Source organism: Peromyscus maniculatus, chromosome 18 (assembly GCF_049852395.1).
Source record: "Peromyscus maniculatus bairdii isolate BWxNUB_F1_BW_parent chromosome 18, HU_Pman_BW_mat_3.1, whole genome shotgun sequence".
NCBI lineage: Eukaryota > Metazoa > Chordata > Mammalia > Rodentia > Cricetidae > Peromyscus > Peromyscus maniculatus.
In genome coordinates this window covers 42,175,497-42,189,647 of record NC_134869.1, presented here as the reverse complement: position 1 = coordinate 42,189,647, position 14,151 = coordinate 42,175,497, and the positions used below count along the sequence as shown (strand labels likewise).

Sequence of the window (14,151 nt, the reverse complement as noted above, 5' to 3'; positions counted from 1 at the left end):
CTGGGTTAGACCACCCCAGATACTGTTGGGAGAGAAAAGGTGACTGGCATCCTGCTTATAAGACCCTGAGACAAATTTCATTCTCCGAAAATGAAAAGGACCTCACTGGTCTAAATGCTGTTGTTGGTGTTGTCCAGTGCGCGCTCCGTACACAGCACACACTATACCACCCTTTCCAGCCCACACGCCACAAAGTACAAATTATGTGGGTTTAAGAGGATCCCATTTGCGTGTGTTGTGTGTGTTCCTAAATAGGTAAATATAACCTGCTCGGTCTGTACGATGTTACTTGTGCATGTGTTTTCAATAACCAGTTAGTGTCCTCTTCTAGGGTATATTTTTCAAGATTTATTTTTTACATATTACATGCAAGTGTGTCTATGCACCACATGCATGTAGTATATGTGGAGGCCAGAAGAGGGCATCCGATCCTCTGAAACCGGAGTTATAGATCATCATTAGCTACCATGTTGGGTGCTGGGAACTGAGCCTGAATCTCTGCAAGAACAAGTGCTCTTAGCTGCAGAACCATCTCTCCAGCCCCATGTTTTGGATAAAGTTTTAGGCAAATGCCAGGTATCAAACTCTGGCCTCCTCCGTGCTGCACAAGTTTTCTGTAAAAGTACACATGTATCAAATCCTTGCATAATATATCTCGCAGAATACATACCTAAACCTTGAAGCTTTTGCTATTCAATAATTGGTCAGCACCGTTTGACTCTTAACATAGGTAATAAATTTTCACTGGAAGATAAAATATAGGATTAAATTAAACATTAGAATACAGAAATGAATTAATTTTAGAAAGTGGGCCAGTGAAAGGGTTCAGCAGGTAAAGGCACGGGGCTTCACGGGGTCGTCCTCTAACCTCACTGTGTGCGGTGGCATGTGGGACTCCTGCCCCTTACATGCATGTTAAACACGTACAATAATAATAACTACAACTCTTAAAAATTAAAGATGTACAGACGATATCTCAGCACATTAATTTAGTGTAGAGTTACAGGTTCCTGAGAACATCACAACGCAGCAGCACATCAGCATTCCGGTTTAATCCTTCACTGAGTCCTAGGAACCCCAGCTCCTTGTCTGTGAGGTGGTTGTTGTATGTTCAGGAGGAAGAAAACTGTATTAGAAACCTGGGTTGCAGTAGTTTACTCGGTATATGGTTATTGTTGTTCCTTAATAAACTTTATAACTACCCAGCATACAGCTATCAACCCAGATACACAAACAGTGTTGCAGCCTAATAATGCTTTGCAGGTAATTCCTTTTTTTTTCTCCATCTTTTCTTCAGTTGATTTATGAAGACTGTATGGACCTAATTGCCAAGCTACCTTGTGTTGCAGCAAAGATCTACCGGAATCTTTACCGGGAAGGCAGCAGCATTGGGGCCATTGACTCTAAGCTGGACTGGTCCCACAATTTTACCAACATGTTAGGCTATACTGATGCACAGTTCACTGAGCTTATGCGTTTGTACCTCACCATTCACAGGTGAGCTAGATTTAGTAATTATACCCCTCAAGTGCCTGGATTGATGGGAAACTCTTTGTTTTGGTTTGGTTTTTAGGTTTTGGGTTTTTTGTTTGTTTGAGACAGGATCTTTCTACATAGCCCTGGCTGTCCTTGAACTCGCTATGTAGATCAGGCTGGCCTCAAACTCATAAAGATCCTCCTGCCTGTCTCCCAAGCACCAGGATTAAGGGCGTGTGCCACCATGCCCAGCAATGGGGGGTAGGGGTACATTAAAATGTTCCTTAATATTATTATCTGGAACAGATGGTCTGTAGCAAAGGGGTAGAAACACCTTGTAGGGATTGAAAATAGGCAAGAAATGAGGAAGAAAAGCTGAAAGGCTTAGGGACGTTGCTTGTGATTGGAAGAAGATAAGCTGCTCACAGGAGGCAGTCCGTCAGCTTTCCAGGAGCTCCCTCTTCTGGTCATCATTATTCAGATAGGGGCAGGTAGCTGAGACTATGTAGCTCAGGAAGAGTATTTGCCTAATGCGTGCTTTGAGCTCCATCTTTGATCCTAACAGTGGAAGTGTCGGGCGAAGAGCGGGCATGGGGAGGGAGTAGGCGCCAGCTGACAGGCTCCAGGGTGTTGGGAGCCCATGAGGCCAAGATGTGACAGAAGGAAGAAAAGCAGTCTTGTCTTTCTCCGACTCTGCCTTCTACCCCACAGCGACCATGAGGGTGGTAATGTAAGTGCCCACACAAGCCACCTGGTGGGCAGTGCCCTTTCAGACCCTTACCTGTCCTTCGCAGCAGCCATGAACGGGCTGGCAGGGCCTCTCCATGGACTAGCGAATCAGGTAAGACCAGGCTCTCCCTGTTCTGTTTTCACCCACATGCTCTGCCCCTTGTCGTGACGTTCTTTCCTTGGCATGTACATTGACGTTCCTCTTCCCCACCCTAAACTGAACATACAGGAAGTGCTCGTCTGGCTAACACAGCTACAGAAGGAAGTTGGCAAAGATGTATCAGATGAGAAGTTACGAGACTACATCTGGAATACACTCAATTCAGGACGGGTAAGCAATCAGGAAGAGACTGAGACCTAGACACTGCAACTTGAAAGAAAATTCCAGGCCATCGAGACCTTGTCTCAAGGGGAAAAATAAAAGAATAAAAGCTGTCCCTGCATTAATTAGCCAGAACCTGCCTTTCTATTGTTTCCCTTGTGGATTTAATTTTCTTTTTATGTGTGATGCTCGGGCTTGAACCCAGCATCTTCTGGCTAGGCGAGTGCTCTACCACTGAACTGTGTTCCCAGCTCTTGCTTTTTTTTTTTTGGAGACAGGGTTTCACTGAATTACCCAGGCTGAATTTGAGCCACCAGGACCAAATTACCCTGAGGGTGAAGAGGAAAAGTTCTGCCTGAGTATGCCAGTTCTGTAATTTTCCCACCCTTCACAGGTTGTCCCAGGATATGGCCATGCAGTACTGAGGAAGACTGACCCCCGATATTCCTGTCAGAGGGAGTTTGCTCTGAAACACCTGCCTAACGACCCCATGTTTAAGCTGGTTGCTCAGCTCTACAAGATTGTGCCCAATATCCTCTTGGAGCAAGGGAAGGCCAAGAACCCTTGGCCCAACGTAGACGCTCACAGTGGGGTGCTGCTCCAGGTGAGTCCTTCCTCTCACACTTCCCGCTCCCGTGGACTGCTGTTTGTTCTTTGCCATGCGCAAGATCACCCCAACCAGAACAAGGGTCTTACTCAGTAGTCTTGAGTGGCTTGGAACTCCATGTAGATCAGCTTGGCCTTGAACTCAGATCCGATGCCTCTGCCTCCCAAGTTCTTTGAATGAAGATACATATGCACCACCAGGCCTGGCACTTTCTCTAGTTAATTGATGTGTGTGTGCTGACATCTGGGTGCCAGAGGTGATGTCAGGTGTCTCCTTTCTATATTACTTTTGGAGACAGGGTCTCTTACTGAGCCTGGAGTTCATTGATTCCACTCATCAGTAACAAGCTCAGGGGTCTTCCTGCTTCCAGGATTTCAGGCACAGGCCACTACACCCTGACTTACGTGTGCATGCTGGGAATCTGAACTCAGGTCCTCAGTCTTGAAAGGCAAACCGTCTACAAACCAAGCTGTTCTTGGCCTCTGACCTTAAGCTTTTGATCTCTTGCCTCAGCCTCTTAAGTAGATAGAATTTCAGGTCTACAGCACCAGCCCTGCTAGAGTAAGGAGTCTTCCATCGCCTCCCTCACAGCCTTTGATACCGCTGCTCACGGCAGGGCCCAGGTTACAGTTGCTGTGCTTCTCCTAGTGTTCCTTCTGTGTGAGGCTGAGTGGACCAAGACTGGATAAAGGGGGAAACGAAGTCTCTAAGGTCCTTGTTGCCATGGCTGTCTCTGGCTTTCATAAGGCCTTTTCTTCTCTTCTACCTAACAGTACTATGGCATGACGGAGATGAACTACTACACAGTCCTGTTCGGAGTGTCGAGGGCACTGGGTGTGCTGGCACAGCTCATCTGGAGCAGAGCCCTAGGCTTACCTCTAGAGAGGCCCAAATCCATGAGCACGGACGGTCTGATGAAGCTGGTGGACTCTAAGTCAGGGTAAAACGGGAGATTGGGGACATGGCTAAGAAAATGAGGAAGCTTACAAATAAAGTATAATTTTGTTTTGTTTCAGGGGCCTTTAAGACTTAAGATTAAACTGTTTCTGAGGCACTGAAAATACATTTGAAGTTCAAATATAAATTAAGAGTTAAAAGATGAAAAGCGACCCCTTCTTCCCTCACCAGCTCACTTCCCTACCTGGTATGAGTTGTCCACCAACTGTAGGATAACCAGGACTAATGCATGAGGTCAGGGTTAGATCTGGCTGCCCACCATCTCTAGAGTGAGAGTCTGGCTCCTCTTCTTTAGGTCAAAGCAGGTTACAGAAAAGCTGCAGTCACCCTGTGAAGCTTTTGCTTCTACTCCACCAGCCCTCCAAACCACTGGGGCCGGGCCGGGTCCTTTTGTCACTGTAGGGGTCACGTGGGTGTCAGCTGTGTCCGACCCATTTGCCTTTTCCTGTGTGTGCAAGATCTACTGGTTAGCGGGAAACACTTTGGCAACTTTTTTGCTATGGTCGGGTGACCATCAACGGCATGGTATTTATTGTAACTGGTACCGAGCATTTGATTCTATTTCTCTTTTTAAATTATACCATTAACGTTGAAGTCTGGGAGTGTTCTGTTTCCTTCCAGGCTTCCTACACCTGCTGTGCCTCAGCGGAGGATGCTCTGGGTCTCCTGTCCTAGCCTCTGCTAGAGTCCTCTTAGCAGGTCTTGATCTGTGGTCTTCCCAGTCATTTGGCTCTATCAGTACTTAATGTGAACTAGGCCTTTTACTTCATGGAACATAAGCCACTCTCTTCTGACCTTGTTTTCCCTGTTAATATGCTCTGGCACACAGAACAAGGGCTCAGGAATGACCAGCCCCTTCATGGTCTGGTCCCAGGGGTTCTAGCTTTCTTTTTGAACAGAAAAATGACTTGCAATTGAATATAGTTCCCTTTGAATATCAGTTGGACTAGGTCTGCGGGAATTCAAAACAGTGAGCCTTCTTCTCATCCCCTGCGCCAAGGACATGTCCCTTTATTTATCGATGTCTTTCTCTTGCTCTTTCCTTAAGAGCTCACAGTATGGTGTTTATTTTAGCAGCCCCAATTTGCACAGATTTTCAGTGACTCAGAATGCTCCACTGCCCTTTCTTTGGGAAAGGGTTGAGATACACTCCTGTTGTGCCCTTCCTTACCCCAGACTCCTGCCTGTGTTTGTGTGGAACCCAGACCCCAGGGCCACACTGCTGAGATGGACACACTGTAACCCCTGGGTAACTGTTAAGTCATGATGCAGACTTCAGGTTGTTCTGTATAAAATGAAAAATAATAAATGTTTTTATTAACAATGCTTGAGCTTGCTATTGCATAAGGCCTGAAAGAATCATTATGAGGTGAGGGATGTGGTTAGGAAGGTCCAAACTAGTGGGTGGTCAGTGATTCTGTGTATTCCTTTTACTTAAGGATTAGACATTGAAGGGGAAGGCTGATTTCCAAAGAGGTTAGGAAGTCCTCTACCTTTAACCCCCATCCCTCCTGATTTGGAAAGACTATGACAGAGACCTCACAAGTACTTGCCTGACTAATCCAGGAGCTGGTCTAGCCCACTGGGTGAAAGGAACAAGAACCAACCGTACGTACCAAGGACAGATGGAGGACTGCTAGATCCAAACCCAGACCCTAGAGGGTGCTTGTAGCCAGTGTCTTACCTTTATCACTTCCCTTAAGGAGGCCCCCCAAAGTAAGGGGTAGTCCTGGGGGGCAGTAGATAGAGGGGAGGTCTAAGACACATGAATCTGTCCCGAGACTCCTGCTACATCTGACCTTCTGAAAAAAATCTATAAATAGGCAAGAAGATAGGTGGTAGGTCCTGGCCTACAGGACGAGCTACTATAGTTAGCAGGGACACCGTGTCCACGAGGCTGTCTTCCCCTTTCCTCCCACAGGAGAGGGGCTATGGCTTTACCTACTCTGCTTATTATGTCACGCCCCCACCCCACCCCGAGAAACAATACAAAAAAAGGGGGGCGAATTCACACTGTCATAATTTATTGAAGTTTTATAAAAACTCAGGCCGCGTGGAAGAAAAGGTACATCCCAATAGTATAGGCCACACTGTCACGCACGGGATTCCTCCTCCTCTGCTCTGTGGCATGATGGACGGTGCAGCAGCTCCCCTCCACTGTCACACAGCATGGTTGCGCTCCTGAGCTGAGGCAGGTTGCCTTCTCCCCTGAGAAATCTTAGCAGGGTAGGAGTTAGTTGCCAGCCAGTACCTCTGTGAGGAAGTTACTGCTATATTCGCTTGACCTGGCCCAGAGACCTCAGCCCTGGTTTTTATTCGGTGTGGAACGGCTGTGGGTGTATGAGGCTTTCAGAACGCTCCTGACCCTTTCTGTGTGTCTCACTTCCACATCTGTTATCTTTTCCCACATGTCCACCCAGCATGCAGCCCGGTTTGGGAAGAATTGAGAGGCGAAACTTAGACCTCTCTCTGAGCAAGAGCCAAGCCGAATAAATAAAAGTTTGGTGGGAAGAGGGGTGGAGGCAAGAGAGCAGTCCTTTGTCTCAGGTCTGGTGCACTTCGTGGAACATGAGTTCACGGGGGATGGCTGTTTCTGGGCCAAACTTAGTGGCTGCCCGGCGCTCAAAGGCAGCAACATTCTGCTTGACGACCTCATCAAAAAACATGGTCGCCAACTGGGAGTGCAGCAGGGATCGAAATTCAAAGGAAATCTGGAAACGCATAGGAGAAGGTCAGTATCGTAAGGATGGAGATCTGTGCTTATCCTTATCCCCCTCCAGCCATCACTTAAGAACGCTGAGAACTGAGCAACATGCAACTCGGGTAGAGACTTACTCTGCACACTTAGTGACCTCAAGTGTTTAGTGCTTAGTTTGACCCTCATGCCTGGTCCGAGCTCTGCCACAAATCCTGACTCACCGAGAAGTCCACAGTGCAGGTTCGAGGGTAGGCAGGAAGACCAGGGCTGAATCGCCAGATAGTCTCCAAGTGGTTAAAGAGCTTGCCGTCCGTGCACACGGCCTGGAATAGGACACAGCGGCCAGTTAGCGCTCACTGTTAAGGAAGAGCTGGTGTCAAGGGGCCAGAGAGGCGGTTCTCAACCGTCAGGAACACGGGCATTTCCAGTACAGTTTATAACAGCAGCAAATTACAGTTACAAGTAACAAAAATAATTTTATGGTTGGGGGTCACCTCAACATGGAGAACTGTATTAAAGGGTCGCAGCATTAGGAAGGTTGAGAACCCCTGGGCTAGAGGTTTAGCTTGATGGAACTACTTGCACAGTACGTGTGGCACCGCCACCCAAAATTTTACTTTAATGTGACGTTAGGTAAATATTTAACACGTAGAAATCAGGTGATTACAGGCAAGGCCAAATAACCCTTGACTATGAAACTGCCGAGAACAAAGCGCCCTGCATCCTCCCAGACAGCTCACCTTGACCATGTGTGGTTTGACCATGGAGACCGCAGAGGTATAACGTTCCAACACAGGCGGAAACCCAACCTCCAACTGGGCTTTCAGATGACCCTTACGGCTGGACACCACCAGTGACTTCTTACACCACGGCACAAACTCTCGGTACTCCTGGACATTGGACACCACCTCATACATCTCCTGCATGGAGTACCTAGGGCGAGAGGAGTCGAGAGAGGCCAAGGAACTGCCAGCCGGGTCTCTGCCCACAAACCAGGAACCCAGAGATACCTAGAGGATACATTATCTGTCCCTGTAGATGACAGGGTATCAGTTTTATTGATAGTCAGATCTCATTATTTTGTATGTGTGTGTATGGAACATGCGTGGAGACAGGAGAAAAAGCAGTCTGTTCTCTCCTTCCATCGTGGGGATTTGAGGAATCTTCAGGCTTGGTGGCAAGTGCCTTTACCTGCTGAGCCATGGGATTTTTTAAAAAGACAATCTTGTCTGGCCCAGGCTGACCTTAAACTCACTATGGAGCACAAGTTGGCTTCAAATTTATGATCCTCCTGCCTCAGCAGGGCTGTAAACAACTCTACAACCTGTGAATACGCACATAGGTAAATTACCTGTGCTGCCATCCTCGTCTATAATACACGGGAGTTAATACTTGGTGGTTCTGTGCTTGTGAGGACTAAATGCGACAGTTTATGTAAAATACCTACCTGTGCCGACTGGAGGTGTGGTTGAGTTGGCAGAATGCTTATTTGGCCTGAAGTTTTAGGTTCAGTCCCCAGCACCACATAAACCGGGGAGGGCTGCTGGGCAAGTGGTGGTGGAGAGATGGCCCGTTGGCTAAGAGCACTGGCTGCTCTTGCACAGGACCCAGGTTAGATTTCCAGCACCCACATCAGGTAGCGCACAGCTTACAACCTCGGTAACTCCACACTGAGGATCAAACAACTCTGGTCTCCAAGGACACCTGCACTCGTGTGTGTGCACACACCCACATACAGTTACACGTAATCAAAAAATAAATAGGTGGGCATGGTAGTGCTCGCCTGTAATTCAGCACTCAGGATAGTTTACCCATTCAACCTAGCAGCTAGTACATAACAAGGGCTCAAAATAGCTATTCTGTCTGGGCATGATAGCACCCGCCTTTAATCCCAGCACTCCAGAAGCAGGCGGATCTCTGTGAGTTCAAGGCCAGCCTGGACCAAGTGAGTTCCAGGACAGCCAGGGCAACACAGAGAAACCCTGTCTCAAAAAACAAAATACCCTGTGTCTTTTTCTTCTTTAATGTTTTACTCCAAGCATGGTAACACATGCCTTTAAACCTAGCACTCAGGTGGTCTACAGTGAGTTCCAAGACATCCAGGGCTGTTACACAGAGACCTGACTCAAATAATTAAATAGTATTTTACATTTATTTAACTGTGTATGGGAGCTGTACCACAGTGTGCACCGAGGTCAAGACAACCCCCAAGAGTTGGCTCTCCCCTTCCACCATGTAGATCCAGGGGATCCAACTCAGGTCGTCAGCCTTGGCAGCCAGTACCCACACCTCCAGAGCCACCCCGTTTTTAAATAAGGTCTACCTGTGCAACCTGTGCTGCAGGTCAGGGGCTGTAACTGACAGCGATCCTCCTGCCCAAGCCTCCAGAGCGCTAAAGTTGTCGGCATGCACCACTACCGTACCATACCAAACACACCATACATATGTGTATGTTGGGGGTGGGGGGTATGCACACATGCATGTGCCCACAAGGTCCTCTGGAGCTGGAGATGAGGTAGGTGCTGGGAACTGAATTCTGCAGTACAGGCTCCTAGTCATTAAACCATTTCTCCCCCCCCCCATTTTTTTATAGTTAAAATATTTTTAGGTTTATTTTTATTATAAGTGCTTTTTCTGCATGTGTACATTTGTGCACCACACGTGTGCTGGTGCTGGAGGAGATGGTTGAACCTCCACGTGGGGCTGGGATTCAAGCCCTAGGCCTTTGTAACCAGTGCTCTGAACCACTGAGCCAACTCTCTAGTCCGTATAGTTTACATTTGTAAAAACGTTTCTGCTATAGCCAGGTATGGTGGCACATGCCTTTAGCCCCAGCACTCGGGAGGCAGAGCCAGGCGGGTCTCTGTGAGTTCGAGGCCAGCCTGGGCTACCAAGTGAGTTCCAGGAAAGGCGCAAAGCTACACAGAGAAACCCTGTCTCGAAAAAAACAAAAAAAAAAACAAAAAAAACCAAAAAAAAAGGAAAGGAAAGGAAGAAAAAAAGCGCAGGGAAGTGGTTTCTTAGCATGTGCAAGGCTCTAGGCTCAATCCTCAGCATTGCATGAAACCAGTGTGGCGGCCCATGCCTGTAATCCCAGCTCTAGGGGGGTAGGTGGAGGAGGCAGGATAGTCAGAAGTTCAAAGTCATTCCGGCTACATGTCAGGTTCAAGGCCAACCTAGGCTACATAAGACCCTGTCTCAAGTCCATGTGTGTAGTATGTGTGACACAGGCTTTGGGCTATGTAAGCCAGGGAGGCTTCAAGCTTGCAGTCCTGCCTCTGGCCTCCAGAGCCGAGATTACAGGCGAGGGGGGGTGGCCCAATCCGAATCTTATCCACTGTTGGCACATGGTTACTTATTTGGAGTGGAAGAGAAGGATGCTCACCCCATGATCCTACGCTCCGAGTAAGCCTTCCGCTTGTTGGTGAAGGGGGCAGCGAAGCCCATGAAGGAACGACGGGGAGGCAGGCCAGCCTCAGCCGCCAAGACCTGGGCAGCGCGAGGCAAGAAGAGGTTACAGGAAATCAGAAACCTGGCGCCAAAAGGAGAGGAGAGGCAGCGTCACGGTTCTTTTTTTGTATTCAGCCAATTCCAGGGGAAGGGGAAGAGGGGATGCATGGCGGAGGAAGGTCGTTCGTCCGGGCAAGCTTTTCTCCCCCCCAGCACCTGCTGCAAGCTAGCGGGGCTGGCTGGCCGGCCGGCCGGTCACGAGTGCGAAAGGTCGAGGGCGGCTGAGGACAGGGCCAGGGGTGGGGATGGGAAAGAAGAAGGGCACGTCCGAAGCGCCAGCTGCCTCGGGAGCAACGCTGCTGCTGCTGCGGCTGCTGCTGCTGCTGCGGCTGCTGCTGCTGCTGCGGCTGCTGCTGCTGCTGCGGCTGCTGCTGCTGCTGCGGCTGCTGCTGCTGCTGCGGCTGCTGCTGCTGCTGCGGCTGCTGCTGCAGCAGCAGCAGCAAGCAAACGCGTAGCATCTCCGTCCCCACGGCCCGGCCAAGGCCCATCCAAGCCGGGGCGCCCGCGAAGGTCAAGCGGTGCCTGGCACGCACCCGCCCCGGAGCGGGTCAACTTTGTGTCCCCAGGGCTCCCCCATTCGGGCTCCCCGGGCACCACCCACCCGCGCCAGCCAGCCCTTCTCGGGGCCCGCCACCCTCGACCGCAGAACTCCGGGGTGCCGCCGGGGCGACCCCCCGTCCCGTCCCGTCCCGTCCGGAGCGGGATGCCCGCGCCCGCCGCCTCTCACCTCATTGGCCGCGGCGGCCGCGGAGGGCCGGGGGGCGGGGGCGGGACGGCGCGCGCGCCCGGGCGGAGCGAGGAGGAGAAGCCGCCGCCGCCGCCGCCGCCGGAGCAGCAGCAGCTCCGCGCGGCCGCGCGCGTCGGGGCCGGGAGCCGCCGCGCGCCCGCGGAGGCCATGCGCGCGCCCCTGCCCGGCACCCGGGGCTGCGGCGGGCTGCAGAGGAGGAGGAGGCGGAGGAGGAGGAGGCCGGGCGGGCAGGCAGGAAGGACGACGCGGGCTCGGCTCCGGCTGCCTGCGCCCTGCTCCGGCCCGCGCGCCGGCTGGGCTCGCACTGACCGCAGCTCCGGGTCCCCCTCACGTCACGCCGTTGCCAGGGATCGGGGAGAGGGAGAGGAGCGAGGGAGGAAGGAAAGGGCAACGCTGCCTGTCGGGAGATGTAGTTTCTTGGACACCTCTGGCGAGAAAGGGAGGGCGCCGGGTGCGCGTCGGAGGAGCCGGAGAGATGGCTCGGCCCTGGGGGCGGAGGGGGCAGCGAGGGCGCCGGGCACCGGCCACTTGGCGAGGCTGTGGTCACAGGACCTGGTACGTACGTCGGCGCAGGGGCGACGTCGTGGGGCGTGTCGACGGCGGACGACTGTGGTTGTCCGGAGGGACGTCTCTCCTCCTCCTCCACGCGAGCCCCGCGGAGTCGAGAGGCGCGGCTCCTCTCCGTGGCCTTCCCGGGGTCGGCCGCTGACTGACAGCTCTGGAAAAGGACACTCAGGTTGCAAGCGCTGGGCTGACTTGAGTCGGCTGCCCGCGCTCTACACCCCCTCCTCCTCTCTTCCTTCCTCCCCTTCTCGTTATTCCGCTCCTTAGCCCGGACTGGCCTTGCGTTTGCAATCCTCCTTCACGATCGTGCCCCGGAGCACGATTCTCCCTTAATATTTATGGAAAGAGGTCGGAGGCTGGGGCAGGAGAATTGCCACGAGTTTCAGGCCAGCCTGGGCTACCTAGCCAGTTTTAGAGTAACCAGGTCTACACAGTGAGGCAAGCCACAGTCTTGTTTTGTTTGTGCTTTGAGGGCGCCTGGTCGGCCGGCAACTCACTTTGTAAGCCAGACTGGCTTGGGACCCTTGGGGGTCCGGTCTGCCTCAACCAACTCCAGAGGAAGGGTAAAGAGGGATGCAGGGGGATTACAGGCATGAGCCACAGGAGGGGATCGCTTTGGGGTGTTCGTTTTGAGACCTGACCTTGGTCTGTCACCTGTGCTGACCTTGAACTCAGGAATCCTGCCACAGCTTCCCCGTTGCTGGGATTACCAACGCGAGCCACCACAACTGGCCAAAACTTTTAGAGAAAAGAACCATCGTTGTCTGGAAAAAACATGTACTCAGCGGAGAATGAGACATCACAGGCAAAGCCCAACATTTGTGAATACCCCTTGCTACTTCCCATGATTCAAGGAGAAAACAATTGCTCTTGATAAAAGTAAGAACAAGTGGGGGCCGGAGAGATGACTCAGAGGTTAAGAGCACTGGCTGCTCTTCCAGAGGACCGGGGTTCAATTCCCAGCAACCACATGGCAGCTCACGACTGTCTGTAACCCCAGTTCCAGGGGATCCAACACCTTCATACACAGACATACATGCAGTCAAAACACCAATGCACATACAATAAAAATAAGTTATCTTTAAAAAATAAATGTTCTGATTTATTAAAAATATACGGGCTGGAACAATCCGACTGCAACCCACAAAACCAGGGAGGCTACACAGCAGGGGGGACCCTAGGGTGACTGTGGCTTATAATAAGTTTTGGTTTTACTCAATCACTGGGCAAGCCTCAGTGAAACATTTCACTATTAGGATAAGAATTTACTGTATCAAGCTGATAATAGAAATATATATATATATATGGGCTGGGGCTGGGCAGTGGTGGCCTTTAATCCCAGCACTCAGGAGGCAGAGCCAGGTGGATCTCTCTGAGTTCAAGGCCAGCCTGGTCTACAGAGAGAGATCCAGGACAGGCTCCAAAACTACACAGAGAAACCCTGTCTTGAAAAAAAATTATATGTATATAAAATATATATATGCTGGAGAGATGGCTAACTCAGAGGTCCTGAGTTCAATTCCCAGCAATCACATGGTGGCTCACAACCATATAGTGGGATCTAATGCCCTCTTCTGGAATGCAGGCAGAACACTATAATATATATATTAAGAGCAAAGGAAAAAGAGAGAAGAGAAACTATAAATTAGAGACTAGACCTAGATGGGCACAAGAGCAAGCAAAATTCTCCCGTATGAGGCTGAATTCAAGGACGTTGGGACTGTCACAGAGGAAGCCTTCTGTTGTATTAAAGCTCTCCACATTCATCCGAGCTTTGCCTGACCATCGAATGTGGGGAGGGAGAAGCCAGGCAATCAAAGCTACGTGGTGATGCAAGTCCATTGCTTTCACACAAGGAGGCCCTGGATTCCACCTCAGAGCCAAGGTGAGGCTGGCCGGATGGCTCAGTGGGTAACGGTGCTTGCTGCGAAGCCTGCTCTGAGTTCAATCCCCAGGACCCCCCATGGAAAGAACCTTCCCCCTGACCTACACACACTCAATAAAAAGTTCTTCTTTTAATGACCAAATGAATGATTTGTCTCTTTTCCTTTTGTTCCTTCTCTTCCACCTTCCTGGGGGGCATGAGCCCCCCAGACACAGAACGATTTCGTTTCTCCTCCCCTTCTGACACCTTTCCCTCTAAGCCTTCGGGGAGGGCCTGTAGGACAGCTACGGAACCTCCTTCCAGCTGACTGTGGTGTTCTGATGGCACATGACCTTGGAGGGCAGTTCGCTCTTTCCAGCTCCCCTCTCTGGTCTGGACCCACCTCCTCTGACGTATGCGACGGTGCCTTGCAGTGAGGAGTCCGGAGCATGTTGAGTAAAGGAGAGAAATTAACTGGGATGCACGGCTGAACTGTGACCTCATTAGCGCTTGGCCTTCACCGAGCTAACTGCTGCAGAATCCCTAAGGTCCAGTAGCCCTACAAAACCAATTTGCTTGCTGTTCCTCAACTAATTAAACAGCTAATTACTTCCGTTTAATCCTTGCCCAGTTCATTCCCTTTACCTCTTCTAGTGTCCCTGCCATTCTACACCAA

General features: G+C 50.8%; 2 protein-coding genes across 3 annotated transcripts in view; one reads left to right on the top strand and one right to left on the bottom strand.

The window, feature by feature from the left end:
• Cs (citrate synthase) overlaps positions 1-5,417 on the top strand; it is a 29,808-nt gene extending 24,391 nt beyond the window's left edge. For both annotated transcript variants that reach the window (XM_076554007.1, XM_076554006.1), the window contains exons 7-11: positions 1,298-1,497; positions 2,188-2,317; positions 2,435-2,536; positions 2,922-3,131; positions 3,908-5,417. In XM_076554007.1, coding sequence (XP_076410122.1) covers positions 1,298-1,497; positions 2,188-2,317; positions 2,435-2,536; positions 2,922-3,131; positions 3,908-4,078 — 813 coding nt within the window. In that variant the 3' untranslated portion in view covers positions 4,079-5,417. The remainder of the gene's footprint in view (positions 1-1,297; positions 1,498-2,187; positions 2,318-2,434; positions 2,537-2,921; positions 3,132-3,907) is intronic.
• Positions 5,418-6,098: 681 nt separating this feature from the next.
• Coq10a (coenzyme Q10A) lies at positions 6,099-10,787 on the bottom strand. The gene is made up of 5 exons (XM_076554008.1): positions 10,456-10,787; positions 10,175-10,321; positions 7,530-7,722; positions 7,011-7,112; positions 6,099-6,802 (listed from the first exon to the last, which is right to left on the bottom strand). The coding sequence occupies exons 1-5, from the start codon at positions 10,785-10,787 to the stop codon at positions 6,635-6,637; spliced, it is 942 nt and encodes a 313-aa protein (XP_076410123.1). The 3' UTR covers positions 6,099-6,634.
• Between the last annotated feature and the right edge of the window lie 3,364 nt (positions 10,788-14,151).